The sequence below is a fragment of the Papio anubis genome, chromosome 3 (genome assembly GCF_008728515.1).
Source record: "Papio anubis isolate 15944 chromosome 3, Panubis1.0, whole genome shotgun sequence".
Taxonomy (NCBI): domain Eukaryota; kingdom Metazoa; phylum Chordata; class Mammalia; order Primates; family Cercopithecidae; genus Papio; species Papio anubis.
This window is the reverse complement of record NC_044978.1, coordinates 141785307-141806510: the sequence shown is the minus strand read 5'-3', so window position 1 is coordinate 141806510 and position 21204 is coordinate 141785307. Positions and strand designations below refer to the sequence as shown.

The 21204-nt window shown below is 36.3% G+C and overlaps 1 protein-coding gene across 1 annotated transcript in view; it reads right to left on the bottom strand.

Moving 5' to 3' along the window:
• YIPF7 (Yip1 domain family member 7) overlaps positions 1 to 21204 on the bottom strand; it is a 36156-nt gene that overhangs the window by 6652 nt on the left and 8300 nt on the right. The window contains exon 2 of the mRNA XM_009206762.4: positions 1031 to 1176. Within this exon, the coding sequence (XP_009205026.1) occupies positions 1031 to 1120 (90 nt within the window). The 5' untranslated portion in view covers positions 1121 to 1176. The remainder of the gene's footprint in view (positions 1 to 1030; positions 1177 to 21204) is intronic.

Here is a 21204-nt window from a genome sequence, read left to right as displayed (position 1 = left end):
ATTTTGATTGATTATATATAATAATTGAAAAAGCAGAATTTTATTTAGTTGCAAATGCATTTTACAACTACTTTTGAAAATTGTATATCCACTGGAAGAAATTATTATTATGGAACATGAAGAGCAGGAAAATGGGGAAAAGGGCTAAACAGTTATTGTAAGAGCTTTTCCTATAATGTTTAATTTCTCATAATATTTCTTCTGCCTAGTTTATCTCTTGGCCATCTTTATCATTCTCTGTTTTTATTGTATTGCCATCTCCTCCTTGGTATAAAGTGAGAGACATTTTCTCATTTTTTTCTTATTCCTTTTTTTTTTTTTTTAATGAAACATTTTCCTAAACTATGAGCTAGAATGTCTTTTAAACTTTACTTAGGTCACGTTTTTAGTGACCCTTAATACCATTACTTCCAGATATAAAGAATGAAAGCATACATAAGACATATGGTGAAGTCGGGGAACAAATGTCTTCATAAAATGTGGAAAACTAACATTTTAGAGGAAATATGCAGGCTGAGTAAACAAATCATAGGTTGTCATTGCAAATTAACTTTTTCCTGGTAGCCTAACTCAAAACAAGGAGATCAGTCTCGTACCTCATAAGATGTTAGAAATAGTCTGGAGATTTATCACAGCAAAGAAAATGGTGACCAAAGAGAAGTGACTTGTTCAGTGTCACAACAGAACTCTCACAAAAAACAAAAAATAAAATGTAGGCCTTATATCTCCCAAATCTGTTTTCCTCCCATTATTCCAGATTTAGTCTTTTCTTAATAACAAAAAAGACATAAGTGATCTCCTACTTTGATCTCCTTCTTGATTTTTGAAATTCTATTTAAATTTATACTTTTTAGCTGTTGCCGTGCATAATGGTAGCATATTTTTGTCACTATGGTTAAATTATTCTCTCTCACTTAACAAAATTCACTATGTAAAGTGACACAGTTTCTATTATATTTATACATATTGCTTCAAAACCAGCACTGGCAAGGACAAGCATTAAAATCTGGTGCTTACTGTGACACATTACCAGAAGCAAGGTGGCTTCCAGGGCTATACAAAAAAGAATGGGTCCAGTGAGGTCCGTTTCATTTATAATACTGCCATCTGCTGGCTTCATTGGGTTTAACACTGTCCAAGTTTTTTGCCGTATATGATCAAAATGGATTCCAAGTTCTGTAAAAAGGAAAAAAAGATAGATAATATGATAATATAAATATAGAAAAATAAAAATAAGTTACACTCTTTAAAGGTTAACATATATGATTAACTTACTTAGCATTTTAATCTGATTGTTTTATCATACCTTCTGAAGTTCTATGTTCTGTATTACACAGAAACTCAAGTTCTATGTAACATACAAATCTTTAAAAAACAAACTAAAAAGTAATTTGGTTCCCAAAGAATGACTTAAAAGAAATGCGTTAGAGAAATATTTCCATCAAGGAAAACATTCCCTGATTTATGCAGCAAATACAAGCTTTAAATCTAATTAAAAATTGAGAAATTGGCAATATACAGTAAAAAATAAAATTGCAGCTAGCAGATCAAAAATTTCATCCTATTGTCCATCTAGATAGTTCCTTTTCCTGTATTTTCTTTTTTTTTTTTTTAATTTCTTTTTTGAGACAGGGTTTCCCTCTCTCATCCAGGCTGGAGTGCAGTGGCATGATCCCAGCTCCTCCGCTCAGTCTCCTGTGTAACTGAGACTCATGTCTCAGTTGTGGCATGCACCACCACACTTGGTTAATTTTTTTTTTTTTTCATAGTGATGAGGTCTCACTACATTGCCCAGGCTGGTCTCGAACTCCTGGGCTCAAGGGTCCCTCCTGCCTTGGCCTCCCAAACTGCTGGGATTACAGCCCTGTGCCACCGCACCTGGCCCTTTTCCTGTATTTTCAATTGCTGACACTTCTGTAATCCCGTCATATCAGCCATGGCATAATTTTTAAATTAGTAGTACTATACTAAACTAATGAGACTGAGTCCAAGTCCACTATGCCTAATGAGAAGAGCAATTTTATGCTAAATGAATGAAACTACACAGAGGGGAAAAGGGCTCTTTCTGCAAGTAAAAGTGATCATGATGTGCACGCATATTTTTGTAAGGTCAATGTACTGTGAAGCTGAGTCTATGTATTCAAAGATTAAATTCTTGAGACAAGTTAACCTTTCTCTTTTATACATGGTAGTATTCAAATAAAGTATCCAAAATCAGTGAAGTTCAGTGTTCATGAGTCCAAACCTATTTAAAAATTTCTAATTTTTTTCTCCAATTCCCACTTTTTAAAGACTTCTGACTGCTGCCTCACAGATCCTTCTGCTAGAATCTGCTTCTCTCATTACTATAAAGCAAATACCGAGCCATTTGACATCCCTTGAACATAGAAATAAGTATTGATACCACATTGGTTTCTTTTCCTACCACTCCTGTAGAGATCAACTAAGATGTATCTAGGGTAGAGAAAGAAAACATTCAAAGAGAAGAGTATGACTTCACTATTTAGGGACCAGCAATCAAATTGGTTATCCTCCTTCTATAATTTCAGAATGTCAGTAAGGGTGACGTGGAGGCTAGGAAGAATAAAAGCTAAAATTTACTGAGTGTTTGCTATGGACTTCACAAGATTTACATAAATTGGTCTTATAAATGCACAATCAATTGCTATTATTTTATCCCTATTTTATGCATCGGATATATAAGGCTTTGAGAGATTAATTTGTCTGAAGACACAAAGCAGTAATAGAAAACCTAGCTTTCAGTGCTGCGCAATCTGACTCAAGAAAGCACGTGTTTAACCATAGAGTTGTGGTCGGGTCAATGTTCGTCTAATCTTACAATTTTTTTTTTTTTTTAATGAGCCCATTTCTTCCATGTGAAGGACTGTCTTCCTAAATGTATTTGTATGTGGCATGTAACTACCCTTCCAAGCTTTAGTAACTTTCTTTGGTCAGATACAGGGGTATAGCTCAACTTATTTTACAGAGGCACATACCACCTAAATACCTTGCAAAGCTGACTTTCTGTACACAGACTACAACACAGACTTTTAATAAACCCCATGACACAGAAGACCCTTGTTCTAACAACTCAGAAATTTTCAGAGGGTCAGCTAGACACTGGTCTAAACCAAGAAATAAAGTTTTATTCATTTCATGCCCAGAATGACATCTGTTATTTTAAGCTTAAAAAAAATCGAATAGTTAAATTAATAGCAAATAATTTACATTTCCGCTTTCTTGTTTCATCCTTTATTTCCACAGTGCATTTGTATATTTATTAATGAACATGCACTTTGAATAATATGAGCAGTTCACCAAGCTTAAAGGAGGTTAGAATGTCTAATGTAATTTTTGAAAGAGAAGAAGACTTTAAAAATTGAGACTTGCTATATATTTAAAATTAATTAATTTTAAATTAATTTCACCTGAAGCTTATGTTCTCAAACTTTATTTTTTAATTTTGGCATTTATGCTAAAAATACATTTTCAGTATTTACCACAATAAAGTGGTATTTAATTCCAAATACCTTTTCCTCAAAAAACGTAATTATTTTGGAAGAAATTCAGATGAAAAATGCTTTATGCAACATCATTACTGATGTCAACCATTTATTTAATGGCATAACTAACTCCTGCACATATTTTAACATCAAGCCATGAGACAGTAAATTAATATAAGCCCATATAAATATTTTCATAATGAAAAATACTTTATGTGCTTTCTACTGAAATATCTCTATAATATTGTTTTTTATTTATTATAAGGTATGTGAGCAATTATAACTACTTATTAATTATAGATACTCTAATATAACATCTTATTGTACAAAATAAAAGAAGATAAAACTGCTGTAAAATTTGAATGCAAAATTTATTGTTTTGCTGTCATCTAGTGGTAGTAAAGTATATGATACATATGCTATAAAAGTGAATTAAGATCTCTATTTTCTATGAAAATTGTGGCATTGGCCTTTCATATAGAAGCGTCGAGCTATGCTATAAATACAACATACCAAATATCACTAATTCTTCTTATCTGACAGGTTTGAATTTACTATTATTCTCAAAAATGCATTTAACATATTGATTTTACATTAAGAGCAAAATTTATCATTCTTACATATAACCAAACAAATATTTTAGACAACAAAATATTTAAGAAATAAAGAAGGACTCTTTTGAAACAACATGCTTTTTGTGCAAGGAATGTTCATTATTATAGCTTGACAATTTTATAGGCCATTCTGATGGATGGTCAATAAAAACTAGTAAATGTTATTTAATGCGTTATCCTAGAAATTGTATCATTTTTTATATCTGAAAAAGACATATCATGGCCTTTTTCATATCTTTAGACAAAAGAGGCTTGAGGTTTTCACAAGTCACTCAGCTTGAAGAATACATTGGATCCAAAATCCAGATATTTCATAGATTCAAAACACAAAATTATATTAGGTACTCTATCTTCTAATACTGGAGTTCCCAAACTCAGGGCCATGGACCCATACCAACTTGCTCATGGCCTGTTGGGAACCGGGCCACACAACAGGAGGTGGAGGTGAGCAGTGGGCGAGCAAGTATTACCACCTGAGCTCCGCCTCCTGCCAGATCAGCTGCATTAGTTTCTCATGGGAGCATGAACCTATTGTAAACTGTGCATGCAAAGGATCTAGGCTGCACACTTGTTACGAGAATCTAACTAATGCCTGATGATCTGAAGTGGAAGAGTTTCATCCCAAAACCATCTCCCCAACCTGTCTGTGGAAAAATTGTCTTCCACAAAACTGTTCCCTGGTGCCAAAAAGGTTGGGGACTGCTGTTCTAATACACTGTATATTTTGGGGAAATTGACTCTGAGCTGTATAAAATGGAAATAAAAATCTATTACGTATTTTCTATTCAAATTGAAAGACATGCTAGAGGAGGATGTATAGAGAGTGGTAAATTAATGCAACAATAGAGACATTTCAGATAGTAGAAAAGATTATTTTCAATAAACGCTGCAGAGAAAAATAGTTAAGCAGTACAGAAAAAAATTAAATCTTACTTCACATATTAAGGTTAAACAACTATTGAATAATAATTTCAATATAAAACAAAAAATACAAAAGGATAATTTTAAAATGTGAGCATCTATAAGGAGATAGAGGCAGTACCTAGAGCTGGAGAAATAGGTGCAGGAGGCGGGTCAGCAGCTGTCGCCCAGGCTGGAGTGCAGTGGCGGATCTCAGCTCTGCAAGCTCCGCCTCGGGTCACGCCATTCTCGGCCTCAGCCTCCCGAGTAGCTGGGACTACAGGCGCTGCCACCCTCGCCCGGCTATTTTGTATTTCTTAGTAGAGACGGGGTTTCACCGTGTTAGCCAGGATGGTCTCGATCTCCTGACCTCGTGATCCGCCCATCTCGGCCTCCCAAAGTGCTGGGATTACAGGCTTGAGCCACCGCGCCCGGCCGAGAAATAGATTTTTAAACAAACAACAATTGGAAAGAAATGTTACTAGGAAACATATTCTGGGTTTAAAAAATTAATATCACACTTTTAATATGTCCCAATGACCCATAAACAAATCAGATGGCAAACACAAGCTAGGAAAAAAATGTTTAAAATACGTATTCTAGACAATAATTAATATGGTTACTATATAAAATCCCTAAAAAATAAACAAGGAAAGAAAACTCTTTAAATTCTATAGAAATCTGAACCAAAAAAACCGTGAAAAATAAAAAGTCAATACACATATGAGAAATGTCAAAATTTTTTTAGTAACCCAGAGGTACAAAGTATTCCTTTTTCCTTTTTTCCTATGAAATTGACAAAGACGTGTCATATTCTACTCTGGAAGTGGAGTAGAACACCATTTTTGACATCATTTGACAGTGTTAATACCTTTAACCCAGCAATCCCACTGTTATGGGTACATCCTAAGGACAGACTCTACAAAGGTCAAAGATGGCAAAGCATTACTTGCTATAAGGAATAACCTTTAAGGTGTGTTTAAATTATGGTTATGTTATATAATAGAGCTCTATGAAACCATTATAAATTGTTTTCAAATAATATTTAATGACTTTAAAGAATGTTTGCATAGAAGTGCTTGTGACAGGCTGGACACAGTGACTCATGCCCGTAATCCCAGCACTCTGGGAGGCCGAGGCAGGCAGATCACCCGAGGTCAGGAGTTCGAGATTAGCTTTGACAACATGGCAAAACCCTGTTTCTGCTAAAAACAAAAAATTAGCCGTGCACGGTGGTGTGCACCTGCAGTCTCAGCTACTCAGGAGGCTGAAGGAGGAGAATCACTTAAACCCAGGAGGCAGAGGTTGCAGTGAGTCGAGATTGGGCCACTGCACTCCAGCCTGGGCAACAGAGTGAGACTCCATCTCAAAAAAAAAAAAAAAAAAAATGCTCGTGACATAAAGTAAATAAAAAGAATGCAATACTTAAGTACTCAAACGTATATATATTCATTGAAAAAATAGTATTTTACTTTAAAGTATGCATGTATATTCATGCATAATACATATACATAAGCATTCATAGGAAAATAGAATAAAGGTTAGAAGAAAATACATCAAATTGTTAATGATAGTCATGTCTTTGAGACAAGATTTGAAGTAATTTTTATATTTTTATTATGCTTCTCTGTTTTCCCAATTCTGAAGACAATTAGGCAGAGATATTGGCAAAGCCAAGGAAAATGTTTAACTAGAATAACTTGTAACTTTTAAGTGTTTATTACTTGTAGAGGCAAAACAGAATGAACTGGTTAAAGATAACTGATCCAGAAACTTGACTGGCTTCCAAAGAGCCAATAGATCAATTATATAAACCTCTGTTCTGTTCTGAACAGTTTAAATCTTTCACGGTTTTACATTTTTAAAGAAAAGAAAGAAGAATGTGGTTGGTTGTGTTCATGTGAGGCAAACATATTTACATCTTGTGATGTAAAATACTGGAAATTTTAATCTATTCCTTTTCACTTGACTACATGCAAAGGACTTGCAGCAGTTAACCAGTGACTATTTCTGCTTGGTTCTCAAATTTAAATCCACTTAGGGTTTTAGTGTCTTAACACCTATGTTTCTAGCACTGTATTAATCTTGTTTAAGAGCAAAAACAGCACATACAGACTGGCTACATATGCAAAAAAAAACCAATGGATGGAACAACTCCAAAATCCCCTAAGGACCTTCAGCTCTAAGAATCTCTGGATTACCTTCCCACCAGGAGCATTATTTACTGGATTTATATACTTCCTCACCTACTCATGCCAAGTGAGATGAAAGGGCTTGCATGAGTCAGGAAAGAAAAATACTGGCTTGTCTCCATGTCAACAATGACAACAAAAATATTAATTTGAGAAACTATCCACTTTGCTCCCAGGAAAACATAGCAGAAAATAAAATATGCTGTTATGAAGTGCTTCATTAACTGGGTGGGAAGGGTGGTCACTTTGATGTAACTACTCTGCCAAAAGATGTCTGCATTTTTTTCTATTCTTGGCCAAGGAGTTCAAATTTAAGAAAGAGTGAAGGAGCATTTAATAAGTGCAGCAATGTCATAGAATGGCCCATATCTACACCCAATTTCCCGTACGCAAACATGCAACAAACTTCCAACGGTTTAAGGGTTTTGGTTCAGCAAACTCTTGTTATATGTGAAACAATCACACATAAAACACTGTACACTGCAGGCTGACAGCACACATTAAGTGCTAATTATTGCTATTATTCTTCTAGCTGTACACACATTAATAACACTTCCTTAACTTATCTTCTAGCAAAGGAGGCTCTTCATCAAAACTGTCAATGTAAGGAGATTGTGAATAATAATCTGAGTTGGATGCTGGCTGAAAAAATTGTCCTGCATAACCTGGTGACATGAGCGTCTCTGATGGAACAAAAGAGGCAGGCTGAGGCTGCTCACCAGCTTGTTGTCTAGAAAAAGAAAAATACAAACATTTTTAGGTCTAAGAAAAAGGTATCATGACAAATAAAGTAGGAAAGTTACAATTTTACTTATATGAATTCACGTAGTTTTTATGAGTATTTACTCATGAAAGAAACAACTTACTTAAAATTTAACTTTAGTCCAAAAATGTGAAATAACTGGTCATCTAAAGGCTTCTGGAAAAATAATCCATATCAATAAACATTAATTGAGCATGTACAACATGCTGAATGCTTCCACTAATCTTTTCTCAATTAAAACTCTATAAGGTAAAAGCTGTATTTCTAATCTCATTTTACAGAAAAAGACACAGAACTTCACAGAGACTAAATGACTTGTCCAGTAACACAAAATAACATTGCAGGTGCTGGACTCTGGCATGAAGCTTTCTGAACAGTGATCTGCTCATCACACACTGCTGCTTTTTTACTTATTTTCAGGGACAGTCTCCAGCAATGAAGCCCCTCCAAATATGTGGAAGCAGCAAGGAAAAATTATAATTTTAATAGTATAGTCAACTGATAGGAAACATAAATACATATACTAATCACTGTGTATAAGGAAATATACTTCAGTTCTGGCCAGTTCTGTTGGTAATGACAGTCATTACCAACAGAATTGTCTCTTGAGTTCCTAGCTAAATGTATTATCTAGTTGGCTTTAGTGTCTCTTTATTTGTACAAATTTATGGGGTACATATAAAGTTTTGTTACATGCATAGATTGTGTAGTGGTCAAGTTAGAGCTTTTAGGATATCCATAACCCAAATAAGATTCATTATATGCATTAACTAATTTCCCATCACTCCTTTCCTACCCTCTCACCCTTCCAAGTATCAACTGCCAATGATTCTACTCTCTACCTCCATGTGTATGTATTTTTAGCACCTTTATGAGTAAGAACATGTGATATTTGATTTTCTGTGCCTGGCTTGTTTCACTTAAGATAGTGACTTCCATTTCCATGTATATTGTTGTAAATGACATGATTTCATTCTTTTCATGGCTGAATGGTATTTCATTGTATATATACCACATTTTCTTTATTAATTCATCCACTGGTGGATACTAGGTTAATTTCATGTCTTTGCTATTGTGAATAGTGCTTCAATAAACATATGAGTGCAGGTACCTTTTTGATATATTGACTTCTTTTCCTTTGGATATATACCCAGTAGTGGGATTGTTTGATAAAATAGTCATTCTATTTTTAGTTCTTTGAGATATCTTCATACTGTTTTCCATAGAGGCTAATAATTTACATTCCCATCAATGGTGTATAAGAGTTCCCTTTTCTCTACATCCCCATCAACATCTGTTACTTTTTGTCACTTTAATAAGAGCCATTCTGACTGGGGGAAGATGATATCTCACTGTTGTTTTAATTTTCATTTCACTGATGATTAGTGATGTTGAACATTGTTTCATATAATTGTTGGCCATTTGTATGTCTTCCTTTGAAAAATGTCTATTCATATTCTTGCCCACTTTTTTCTTTTTTTAAAATTTTGTATTTCCATAGGTTTGGGGGAAACAGGTGGTATTTGGTTACATGAATAAGTTCTTTAGTGGTGATCTGTGAAATTTTGGTGCACCCATCACCTGAGCAGTATAAATTAAACCCAACTTGTAGTCTTTTATTCCTCACACCCCTCCCACCCTTCCCCTCGAGTCCCCAAAGCCCCCTGTATTATTCTTATGTCTTTGCATTCTCATAGCTTAGCTCTTACTTATAGAGAGAACATATAATGCTTGGTTTTCCATTCCTGAGTTACTTCACTTAGAATAATACTCTCCACTTCCATATAGGTTGCTGCAAATGCCATTAATTCATTCCTTTTTATGGCTGAATAGTATTCCAAAGTGACTAATATACAGAATCTACAAGGAACTCAAACAAATTAGCAAGAAAAAAACAAACAAACTATCCCATCAAAAAGTAGGCTAAGGACATAAACAGACAATTCTCAAAAGAAGATATATAAATGACCAACAAACGTATGAAAAAATACTCAATGTCACTAATAATCAGGGTAATGCAAATCAAAACCATGATGCGATATCACCTTACTCCTTGCCCACTTTTTAATGGGATTGTGTCAGGGTTTTTTGGCTGTTGAGCTTCAGGGTTTTTGTTTGTTTGTTTGTTTTGTTTTGTTTTGTTTTGTTTTTTGCCATTTGTTGGCTATTTTTATTGCTGATTCAATCTTGCCACTCATTATTGGCTGAGGACCAAAGCTAAATGGAGCTGGACTAGGCAAGCTTGCACTCAGGCCCGCTAGTCATGAGTGCATGCACCAGCCATGACAGGTGAGGGCAAAACAGTCCATCAAAAAGTGGGCTAAGGACATAAACACAATTCTCAAAAGAAGATATACAAATGACCAACAAACATAGGAAAAAATGCTCAACATCACTAATAATCAGGGAAATGCAAATCAAAACCACGATGCAATACCACCTTACTCCTTGCCCACTTTTTAATGGGATTGTTTCAGGGTTTTTGGCTGTTGAGTTCAGTTCCTTGTATGTCTGGTTTTTAGTCCCCTGTCAAATGAATATTTTCCAAGTATTTTCTCCCATTCTACTGGCTGTCTGTTCACTCTGTTGATTATTTCCTTTGCTGTGCAGAAATTTTTAATTAAATCCCATTTGTCTATTTTTGTTTTTGTTTCCTACACTTTTGAGTTCTTAGTCATAAAATCTTTGCCTAGACTAATGTCCAAAAGTTTTCCGTATGTTTTATTCAAGCATTTTTATAGTTTTAGGTTTTATGTTTAAGTCTTTAATCCATCTTGAGTTTATTCAAGTCAGGTAATGAGATGCCTCTAGGTTTGTTCATTTTTCTCAGAATTGCTTTGGCTATTTGGGCTTTCTTTCTCGTTCTGTATGAATTTTAGGATAGTTTTTTTTCTAATTCTGTTAAAAAACAATGCTGGTATTTTGATAGTGATTGCATTGAATCTATAGATTGCTTTAGGCAGTATGGTCATTTAAACAATATTAATTCTTTCAATCCATGAGCATGAGATGTTTTTCCATTTGTTTGTGTCATGCACAATATTTTTTCATCAGTGTTTTGTCATTTTCCTTGTAGATATCTTTCACCTCCTTGGCTAATAAATGTATTCCTAAATTTTGTTTGTAATTATTATAAACGAAATTGCCTTCTTGATTTCTTTTTCAGGTAGACAGTTATTGTTGTATAGAAATGCTACTGATTTTGTATGTTGATTTTATACCCTACAGCTTTACTGAATTCATTTATTAACTCTAAAAGGATTTGGTGAATTCTTTAGGTTTTTCTAGAAAGAAGATCATATCATCCAATTTCCAATTTGGATGGCTTTTTTCTCTCTTGCCTGATTTCTCTAGATAGGATTTCCACTACTATGTTGAACAGGAATGGTGAGAGTGAGCATTTTGTCTTGTTTCAGTTCTTAGAGAAAATGCTTTCAACTTTTCACATTCAGTATGATGTTATCTGTGGGTGTGTCCTAAATAGAGTTTATTATTTTGAGGTACATTCCTTATATTCCTAGTTTGTTGGGGGATTTTATTATGAAAGGATGCTGAATTTTCCATTGAAACAATCATATGGTTTTTGTCCTGGGCTCTGTTTATGTGATTTATCACATTTATTGCTTTACATGTATTAAATCATCCTTTCATCCCTTGTATAAAACCTACTAAATCATGACATATTATTTTTTGATGTGCTGTTGCATTTGATTTGCTAGTATTTTGTTGAGGATATTTGCATCTATGTCCATCAGAACTATTGGTCAAGTTTTTGTTGTTGTTGTGTCCTTGTCTGGTTTTGGTATCAGGTGTTACTGGCCTTGTAGAATGACTTAGAGAAAATTCCCTCCACCTGAATTTTTGGGAACAGTTTCAGGAGGATTAGTATTAGTTCTTTTTTTGTACATTTGGTAGAATTCAGCTGTAAATTCATCTGGTCCAGGCCTTTTCTTTGTTGAGAGACTTTTTATGGCTGATTCAATTTTGTCACTTATTATTGGTTGAGGGCCAAAGCCAGATGGAGCTAGATTGGGCAAGCTTACGCTCAGGCTCCCCAGTCATGAGTGCATGCACCAGCCATGACAGGTGGGGGAGAAACAGTCCTCAGGCCTCTGGTAGAATTCTTGGGTAAACTTTAGTCACCACTGCACTGAGGTCCTGCCACGAGAAGGGTGGGACCAGTCCCAGTGGCCATAGCCTTGGTCAGTGAGTAAGAGACTTGCTTCCTTCTTACAGCCCCCAGTCTGGACAGGGTTCTCTCCCCTGTCTCAGGTGTCATAGCCATCCCAACTGTTCGGTTAGACCCCATGCCCCTCAGTTCATGCTCATGGCCCATAGGAGTCCCCACTTAGCTCAACACTAAGGCTTCATGGCAACTCTCATCCTGCTTAAGTAGGAGCAGTACCTGCTTCCCGCACTGGTGGCTGCAGCCCATGTCACACTAGCTTCTTAGTCTTGGTTGTTAGGGCCAGCCCCTAGTTCACACCCCAGTTCTGCAAACAGCAGCCCAAGTTTCCCTAATGCCTAGGACTGATTTCTCAGGACTTCACACAGTCTGTTAAGGGCTAAGATCTAGAATGGTGCCTTGCTATAGCTGCCTGGGTTTCAGAAACAGCAAGGAATACAAGGCATGCTCCCTCTCTAAAGCAGTTCCTTCTCACAGTTTCCTGGTTGCTTTCTAAGTTAGACTTAGGGCTTGAGAGGGTCAAGGTGCTCTCCCATAGCCTGGATTGTGCAATTCCCCAGCAGAAGAGTGGACCGCGTAAAGACTCTCACTCACCCTCTCCTGTACTGGGGAGTCATTCCTGGTTCTTGGCTGGTCTTGGCCATGTATGCTGCCTATTTTTTTTCCCCTTCCTAGCTTTTGGTGTTTTCCGTCACTTTCCTGTTGAATTCCAGTGTTCTGCCTTGGATAATATATTAGAAGTGTGATTGTCCACACACCATTTTGCTTCTTCTAAGTGGATAAAGCATGCTTGAAATGCTCCAAGCCAGCCATCTTGAACAAAAAAAGAGTCCCTCTCTTAAAATGGGCGATTTAATGTTGCCAAACCAAAATACTTCTTTGACATGTTTTTGCTATTTATTTTTATTCATTTTAAATTGTTTTTACCTTAAAGAATGGAAAGAAACAAAGAGCTGTCCAGTAACATGTTTTAAATTTCTTTCACAAAAGCCCTTGGGGTAAACTAAATATACAGTCCAAGGTTCTGAACTTGGTAACTCCCTGTGATTTCTTTATGATAAAATATTTACAAAATGGCCTTTAGTACTTTCCTTCGAATATTAATCTTAATATGAAATCTAAGAATAACATATTTGACCTCCTTTATGTGAGTTAGCCTGACCAAGAGAATAACTTATTTAGGAAAAGAAAGCCACATATATAGAGGGGGGACATACACACTTAATCATTTACTAATTCAAATGTATACTCATTAAGAGCAAGAGCCTGGTGTAATACTATTTGAACCTGCCAGAATGTATGGTGATTACCTGCTATTATTTTTCACTTAGCCATGTGTAATATTCCTAATGTATTTTCCAGTAAAATAGGCACACCATCAAAAATACTGGTAGAAACAAATTAGAATAGGAATCTGAATGGCTTTTTTCTTGATAAAAATCCCCCAATACCTATTTTTTTAATGTAAGCCTTTCCAGAAAAATTAAAGGGACACATAAAGATGACTAAATGGACCAATGTCTAAGTAAAAACTATGTCATTGCCGTACTTGTCTGGCCTCACCATAACTTATATCAGGTGCTACTAATCAGGTTTGAGTAAACATAACTTTCACAGTTATTAGCTGCAAAGCAACCTTTGTGAACGAGTGGACTATTTCAGGTAGTAACTTTGACTCATCCTCTTGAAAGAGAAACAAAATTTTACAGAAAAAGGTTCTCAGGAGCTTAGCTTCTATTGTCCTTATTGTAATGGGGGTATAATATTAAAATTCCTCTACCACTTATTTAAGAAAGTAAAAATTTAAAATTTGTTGCATAAAGGAAAACACAAAATTTATAAAATTACCATGCTCACCTTTGATAACTATCTAAATTTAAATTATGTTTTTCTTTATTTTATATCTTTGTATAGCATCACTGTAATATTAAACGTTGCATCTCAATAAAAATAGCACAACCAATACCAAAAGAATCACATTATTAGTCCAAAGTATGACCCAAAAATCTGTAAATGATATGGTTTGGATCTGTGTCCCCACCCAAATCTCATGTAATCCCCAATGCTGGAGGTGGGGCCTAGTGGGAGGTGATTGAATTATGAGGGCAATTTCTCATGAATGGTTTATCACCATCCCCCTAGGGCTGTTCTCATGATAGAGTTCTCATGAATCTGATTTTTTAAAAGTGAGTAGCACTTTCCACTTCTCTCTCTTGATCCTGCTCCTGCCATGTGAGATACCCACTTCTTTGCCTTCCACCATGAGTAAAAGCTCCCTGTGGTCTCCCCAGGAGCAGCTATTGCCATGCTTCCTGTTCAGCTTGTGGAATCATGAGTCAATTAAATCTCTTTTCTTTATAAATTATCCAGTCTCAGGTATTCCTTTATAGTAGTGCAAGAATGGCCTAATACAAGAAACTGGTGCTGAGGAGTGGGGGCTTTGCTTTAAAGATACCTGAAAATATGGAAGTGGCCTTGGAACTGGGTAACAGGTAGATGTCGGAAGACTGTGGAGGGCTCAAAAGAAGACAGGAGGATGAGGAAAAATTTGGAACTTCCTAAAGATTCATTAAATTGTTATGACCAAAATGCTGACAGTAATATGGACAACAAAGTCTAGACTGAGATCTCAGAGGGAGATGAGAAACTTAGTGGGAACTGGAGTAAAAGTCACTTTTGCTATAGTTTAGCAAAGAGCCTGGGTGCATCGTGCCCCTTCTCTAGGGATGTGTGAAACTTTAAACCTGAGAATGATGGTTTAGGGCATCTAGTGGAAGAAATTTCTAAGCAGTAAAGCATTCAAGATGTGACCTGGCTGCTTCTAACAACCTATGTTTATATGTATGAGCAAAGAAATGATCTCAAACTTGAAATTATATTTAAAAAGGAAGCAGAGTGTAAAAGTTAGGAAGATTTGCAGAATGGCCAAATGGTAGAAAACAAAAGCACATTTTCAAGGGAGGAATTCAAGCAGTCTGCAAAAAATTGCATAAGTGAAAAAAAGGAGCTATGTGCTATTAGCCAAGAAAAGAGGAAAAGGACTCAAAGGCCTTTAAGTGACCTTTGTGTCAGTCCCTCCCATCACAGGCTCAGAGGCCTAGGAGGGAAGAATGGTTTTGTAGGCCAGGCCCAGGACCCCACTTCCCTTCATAGCCTCAGGACATTGCTCCCTGCATTCTGGCCACTCCAGCTCCAGTCTTGGGGCAAAATGAGCCCAGTTACAGTTCACTGCTTCAGAGGATGCAAGCCCTAAGTCTTGGTGGCTTCCACATAGTGTAAAGCCTGCAGGCGCACAGAGTGCAAGAGTTGAGGCTTGGAAGCCTCCACCTAGATTCCAGAGGATTTATGGAAAAGCCCGGATGTCCAGGCAGAAGCCTGCTGCAGAGGTGGAGCCCTCATGGAACACCTCTACTAGGGAAGTGTGGAATGAAAAGGAGGGGTTGAAACCCCCACACAGAGTCTCCACACAGAGTCCCTCACAGTGCAGCTGTGAGAAGACGGCCATCATTATCCAGACCCCAGAATGGCAGATCCCCCAGAAGCCTGCAACCTGCATCTAGAAAAGTCTCAGGCATTCATCACCAGTACTTGAGAGCAGCCACAGGGGCTGCACCCTGCAAAGCCACAGGGTTGGAGCTGCTGAAGACCTTGGGAGCCCACCTCTTGCATCATTGTTACCCGGATGTGGGACATGAAGTCAAATGAAATTATTTTGAAGCTTTAAGACAGGGGTGTCCAATCTTTTGGCTTCTCTGGGCCACACTGGAAAAAGAAGAATTGTGTTGGGCCACACATAAAATATACTAACACGATAGCAGATGAGCTAAAAAAAAAATCTGCAAAAGTATCTCATAACGTTTTAAGAAAGTTTATGAATTTGTGTTGGGCCACATTAAAGCCACCATGGGCTGCACACAGCCTGTGGGCTGTGGGTTGGACAAATTTGCTTTAAGATTAATGACTGCACTGCTAGGTTTTAAACTTGCATGGGGTATTCCCTTTTTTTCTGGCCAATTTATCCCTTTTAGAATGCCTACACCAATGCCTACGCCTCCATTATATCTTGAAAGTTACTAATTTGTTTTTGATTTTATAGGATCATAGGCAGAAGGGACTAGTCTTCAGGTGAGACTTTGGACTTGGACTTTTGAGTTAATGCTGGAGTGAGTTAAGACTTTGGGGAACTGCTGGGAAGGGTTAATTTGAACTTTGACATGTAGGACATGAGATTTGGGAGGGTCCAGTGGTAGAAGGATATGGTCTGGATCTGTGTCCCACCCAAATCTCATGTTGAAATGAAATTCCCAGCTGGAGGTGGGGCCTAGTGGGAGGTGATTGGATCATGGAGGTGGTTTCTTATAGATGGTTTAGCACCATCTCCCAGTGCTGCTCTCGTGATAAAGTTATCATATCTGGTTGTTTAAAGATGTGCAGCACCTCCTCGCTCTCTCGGTCCTGCTTCTGCCATGTGAGACTCCTGCTCCTGCTTTGTCCTCCGCCATGAGTAAAAGCTCCCTGAGGCTTCCCCAGAAGCAGCTGCGACCATGCTTCCTCTACAGCCTGTGGGACTATGAGTCAATTAAACTTCTTTGCTTTAACCCAGTCTCAAGAATTTCTTTATAGCAGTGTGGCAATGGCCTGATATAGTAAATAACCCAATTCTTATGTTTTAGGTTTTTTTTTTTTTTTGCTAAAAATTTCTATGAACAACCTTAATTTTAAGCACATGTTATGAATTTACATTTAGTCCCCTATGTCTTCTGGTATTCTCCTTTTTTTTTAACTAAGTGGCACTAACTCTGAATGGCTACACCAATGAGTTTTCATATATTCTTAGAGACATCTTTCAAACCTACAATATCCTTTCATGAAAAAAGTCTCTGAGATAATGGATCTGGACATTTCACTATTTGCTCCATTAAGCTTATAGTCCTTGATGATTAACCTATTAGAGGTAATGTAATGAGTCAGATTAATATGCTCAATATTTAAGACGTTAAAGTTATATATTTGTACCTCACAATAAGTCTTTTGCAGAATATGCCAAGAAAATGTAACTCTTCTCCTCTATTACACCATTAGTTCTATTGAAAGATAAATACTGAAATTGTGATAATTTCAAATTCAGCACATTATTACAGATAAAATAAATGTTAACTGAATTAGATCAAAAGAAACACTGAACTCTGGCTTGTTGAATTTAAACTTTAGCTTTGTTAGTAAACACCTCCTCTTCCTTTAAAAATCACTTCAAACTACAGAGAAGTGACTGTGGGGCTCCTTTAGAACAATCAGCAAATTTCATGTATAAGTACTCATAAATACATATACATTCATTGAAAAATAGTATTTTATTTTTAAATATATATATATAATATACACACACACACATATATATATAAAATATACACATTCATAGGAAAATAGAATAAAGGTATATATCAATTAAGTCCATGCACATTAGGTCAGCAGTACCCTGCCAGTAGAGACAGTACCAGAGTCAGCCTTAGTCCAAGACAACTAGGCCACTTAAGGGATTCACTAGTTGTTCTGAGACTAAAGAAATATTGCATCTTAAAAATAATCCATTATGAAGCACCTGTATGCTTCAAGAGCTGAGTTGCCAGCTATCTGTATTAGTTTGCTAGGGTTGCTGTAACAAGTAAACACAATCTGGGCAGCTTAAGCAACAGAATTTATTGTTTCACAGTTGTGAAGGATAGACGTTTAAAATCAAGGTGTCAGCAGGGTTGGCTCCTTCTGAGGGCTGTGAGGGAATAAGTTCCAGGCCTCCCTCCTTGACTTAAATGTGATCCTCTTTTCCCTATGGTTCTTCACATCATCTTCTCTCTGTGTACCCCCATGTCTAAATTTCCTCTTTTTATAAATACCCCAGTCATATTGGATTAAGTACCACTCTGAATGCCTTATTTTAACTCTAGAACCTCTGTAAAACCCCTCTTTAAGTAAGGTCACATTGTGAGGTACTGGGAGTTAGGACTTCAACATATAGAGTTGGGAGGACACAATTCAACACATAACACTATCTGAAACACATTCTCTGCCCTCAAGGAGCATTCAGCCTAATGTGTGATATATACATTTATCCTCTATCTTCTATTTATTCAACTTTGAATTTGAAGAGAAAAGACTAAGTTGCTTTGTAACAATGATAATATTAAGTATTCACATTGCACTAATTGTAGTTTCAGGTGTGTCTGGTATAATACCAAGTTGGTACTTTCTAGAAATAATTATCTTAAATACATGTCTCAATCACTTGGGCTGGCCTCTGGAGCCATCACTGCAGGGAGGCTAATGAACCACGGTCAGGTAGCCACAAGGGCAATCCTAGACAAGTCCCCAAATTTGCAACTACCCAGTGGGTTCACCTTGCCTGCTGCCTAGACAGCCGATTTATCAAGATAGGGGAATTGCAATAAAGAAAGAGTAATTCACACGGAGCTGGTTGTGTGGGAGACTGGAGTTTTATTATTACTCAAATCGGTCTCCAAACATGGTTTTTATTTCTATTTTTTTGACACAGGGTCTCGTTCTGTGGCCCAGGCTGGAGTGCAGGAGGGCAATCACAGCTCACTGCAGTATCAAAGTCCTGGACTCAAGTGATCCTCCCACCTCAGCATCCTGAGTAGTAGTGACTACAGCCATGTGCCACCATGTCTGGCTAACATTTTTTATTTTTTTGTAGAGAGAGGCTCTTGCTATATTGCCTAGGCTGGTCTTATACTCCTGGGCTCAAATGATCCCCCTGTCTTGGCCTCTCAAAGTGCTGGGATTACAGGCATGAGCCACTGCACTCAGCTTCTGCTAACATGGTTTTAATATATATCTTGTGTGCTGACTTCCAAGTCTGTAGAGCAACCCTGACCTTTCCCGTATTTATACTCATTTAACTAACTGGATACAAATTCCTGAGTATTGTCAATGTTTTGGCATTTCATACCATGAAAATAAAAATTCACTTTTGTTGACAAAACTTTACATTTTGTAACCATATAAACTGGCATTACGTAGAATTTTTTCATGTTATTACAGAGATATCTTCCTTATAATATTTTTTGAATTGTTCAATTTAATTAGATAGGCAGATTTAAAAGGGAAGCAAATTAGATACTTACATGTGTGAGAAATTAAATAAATATATAACTAAGCTGGATATATTAGATTTAAATCAATTTCTCAAGATAAAGGAAAAAATAATTTAATTCAAGTGAATACTGAGACATGTATTTAAGAGAATTATTTTTAGAAAGTACCAACTTGGTATTATACCAAACACACCTGAAACTAAAATTCATGCAATGTGAGTACTACATATTATCATCATTACAAAAGCAACTTAGTGTTTTTTCTTTAAATTCAAAGTTGAATAAATAGAAGATAAAGAATAAATGTGTATATCACATATTAGGCTGAATGCTCCTTGAGGGCAGAGAATGTGTTTCAAATAGCGTTATGAGTTGAATTGTGTCTTCCCAAATTTATGTGTTGAAGTCCTAACTCCCAGTACCTCACAATGTGACCTTACTTAGAGAAGGGTTTTACAGAGGTACTGAAATTAAAATAAGGCATTCGAAGTGGTCCCTAATCCAGTATGATTGGGGTACTGATAAGAAGAGGAAATTTAGACATGGGTGTGCATAGAGGGAAGATGATGTGAAGAACCATAGGGAAAGGAGGATCATCTGCAAGTCGAGGAGAGAAGCCTGGAACTTATCATTCCCTCATAGCCCTCAGAAGGAAGCAATCCTGCTGACCTCTTAATTTTGGACTTCTATCCTCCAGAACTGTGAAACAATAAATTCTGTCGCTTAAGCTGCCCAGATTGTGGTTACTTTGTCACAGCAACCCTAGCAAACTAATACAGATATCTGGTGATTCAGTTCTTAAAGCATACAGGTGCTTCATAACTGATTATTTTTAATATGAGATATCTCTTTTAATCTCAGAACAACTAGTGAATCCTTTAAAATTTAAATCAATCAGATGACATGATGGAACAAAATAGTCAATGTAAATTGGTTACATTAATTGCTTTGGTTGCAAACTGTATTTATGACTTTAAGAAAATCTTTTATCTTTCTTTTAACATTATAATTTGGTTTATAACATAGCGAACATATTTTAAAATTCTCTCTTTCTGAAAGTTTTGTATACTTTAATATGAATCATACCAGACAATAAAACAATAAAATTAGATTACTTGGCTCTCATATTTAACATTCTCTAAATTCATCCCTTACCATACCTTTAAGAAAAAAATCTTTTTAAAAAAAACTTTCATTTTTCTTGATTAACTTTTTTCTTCCTGAACAAATTTTCCTCTTTTGCTTTATATATTATTTGGGACAAAGACCCCTTGTTGAATAATTATGGTATTTCAGATGCTATGCTACAAAACTTCATATTTGTATCATATGTGATTCTCACAATAACCCAGTGAATTGGGTATTAGTACTTCTGCTTTTTACTGGAGGAAATACAGGATCAGTGAGACTAGGTAACCTGCCCACGGTTATATAGGTAATAAGCAACCAGACCACAGACTATGGTATTGCCTTATGTCTCGTTTCTATGCCCAGTGTTCTTTCACCTGAAACTGTGTTTCTGGATATAATTTGACTAGTTTTATGTCAACAAGCCCATCAGTTAAAATATTTTGTCTGTAAGTAATAGAAACCCCGACTTAAACTCATGTAGACAATAAAGAAATTTATTATCTCACATATTAGTAGCTCCAGGGTTAATCTCTTCAATGGCATGAGGATCTAAAGTTGCCCAATTTCTATTCTGCCTACGTCCTATACATTATTGCCACATAAGGTTTATTATGTGATTGTAGGGTGATCTAGCTTTCAGGAATTCTGTCAACATAATCCTCTACATCAACAAGTCAGTTCTAGTCATTATGCCTAGACAATGCAATATCTAGAGAAAGAAGAGACACCATTTTGTCCCATGGCTCTTTCTTAGAAATAAGTAAAATAAATACTTAGAAATACTTACTTAGAAATAAGTAAAATTT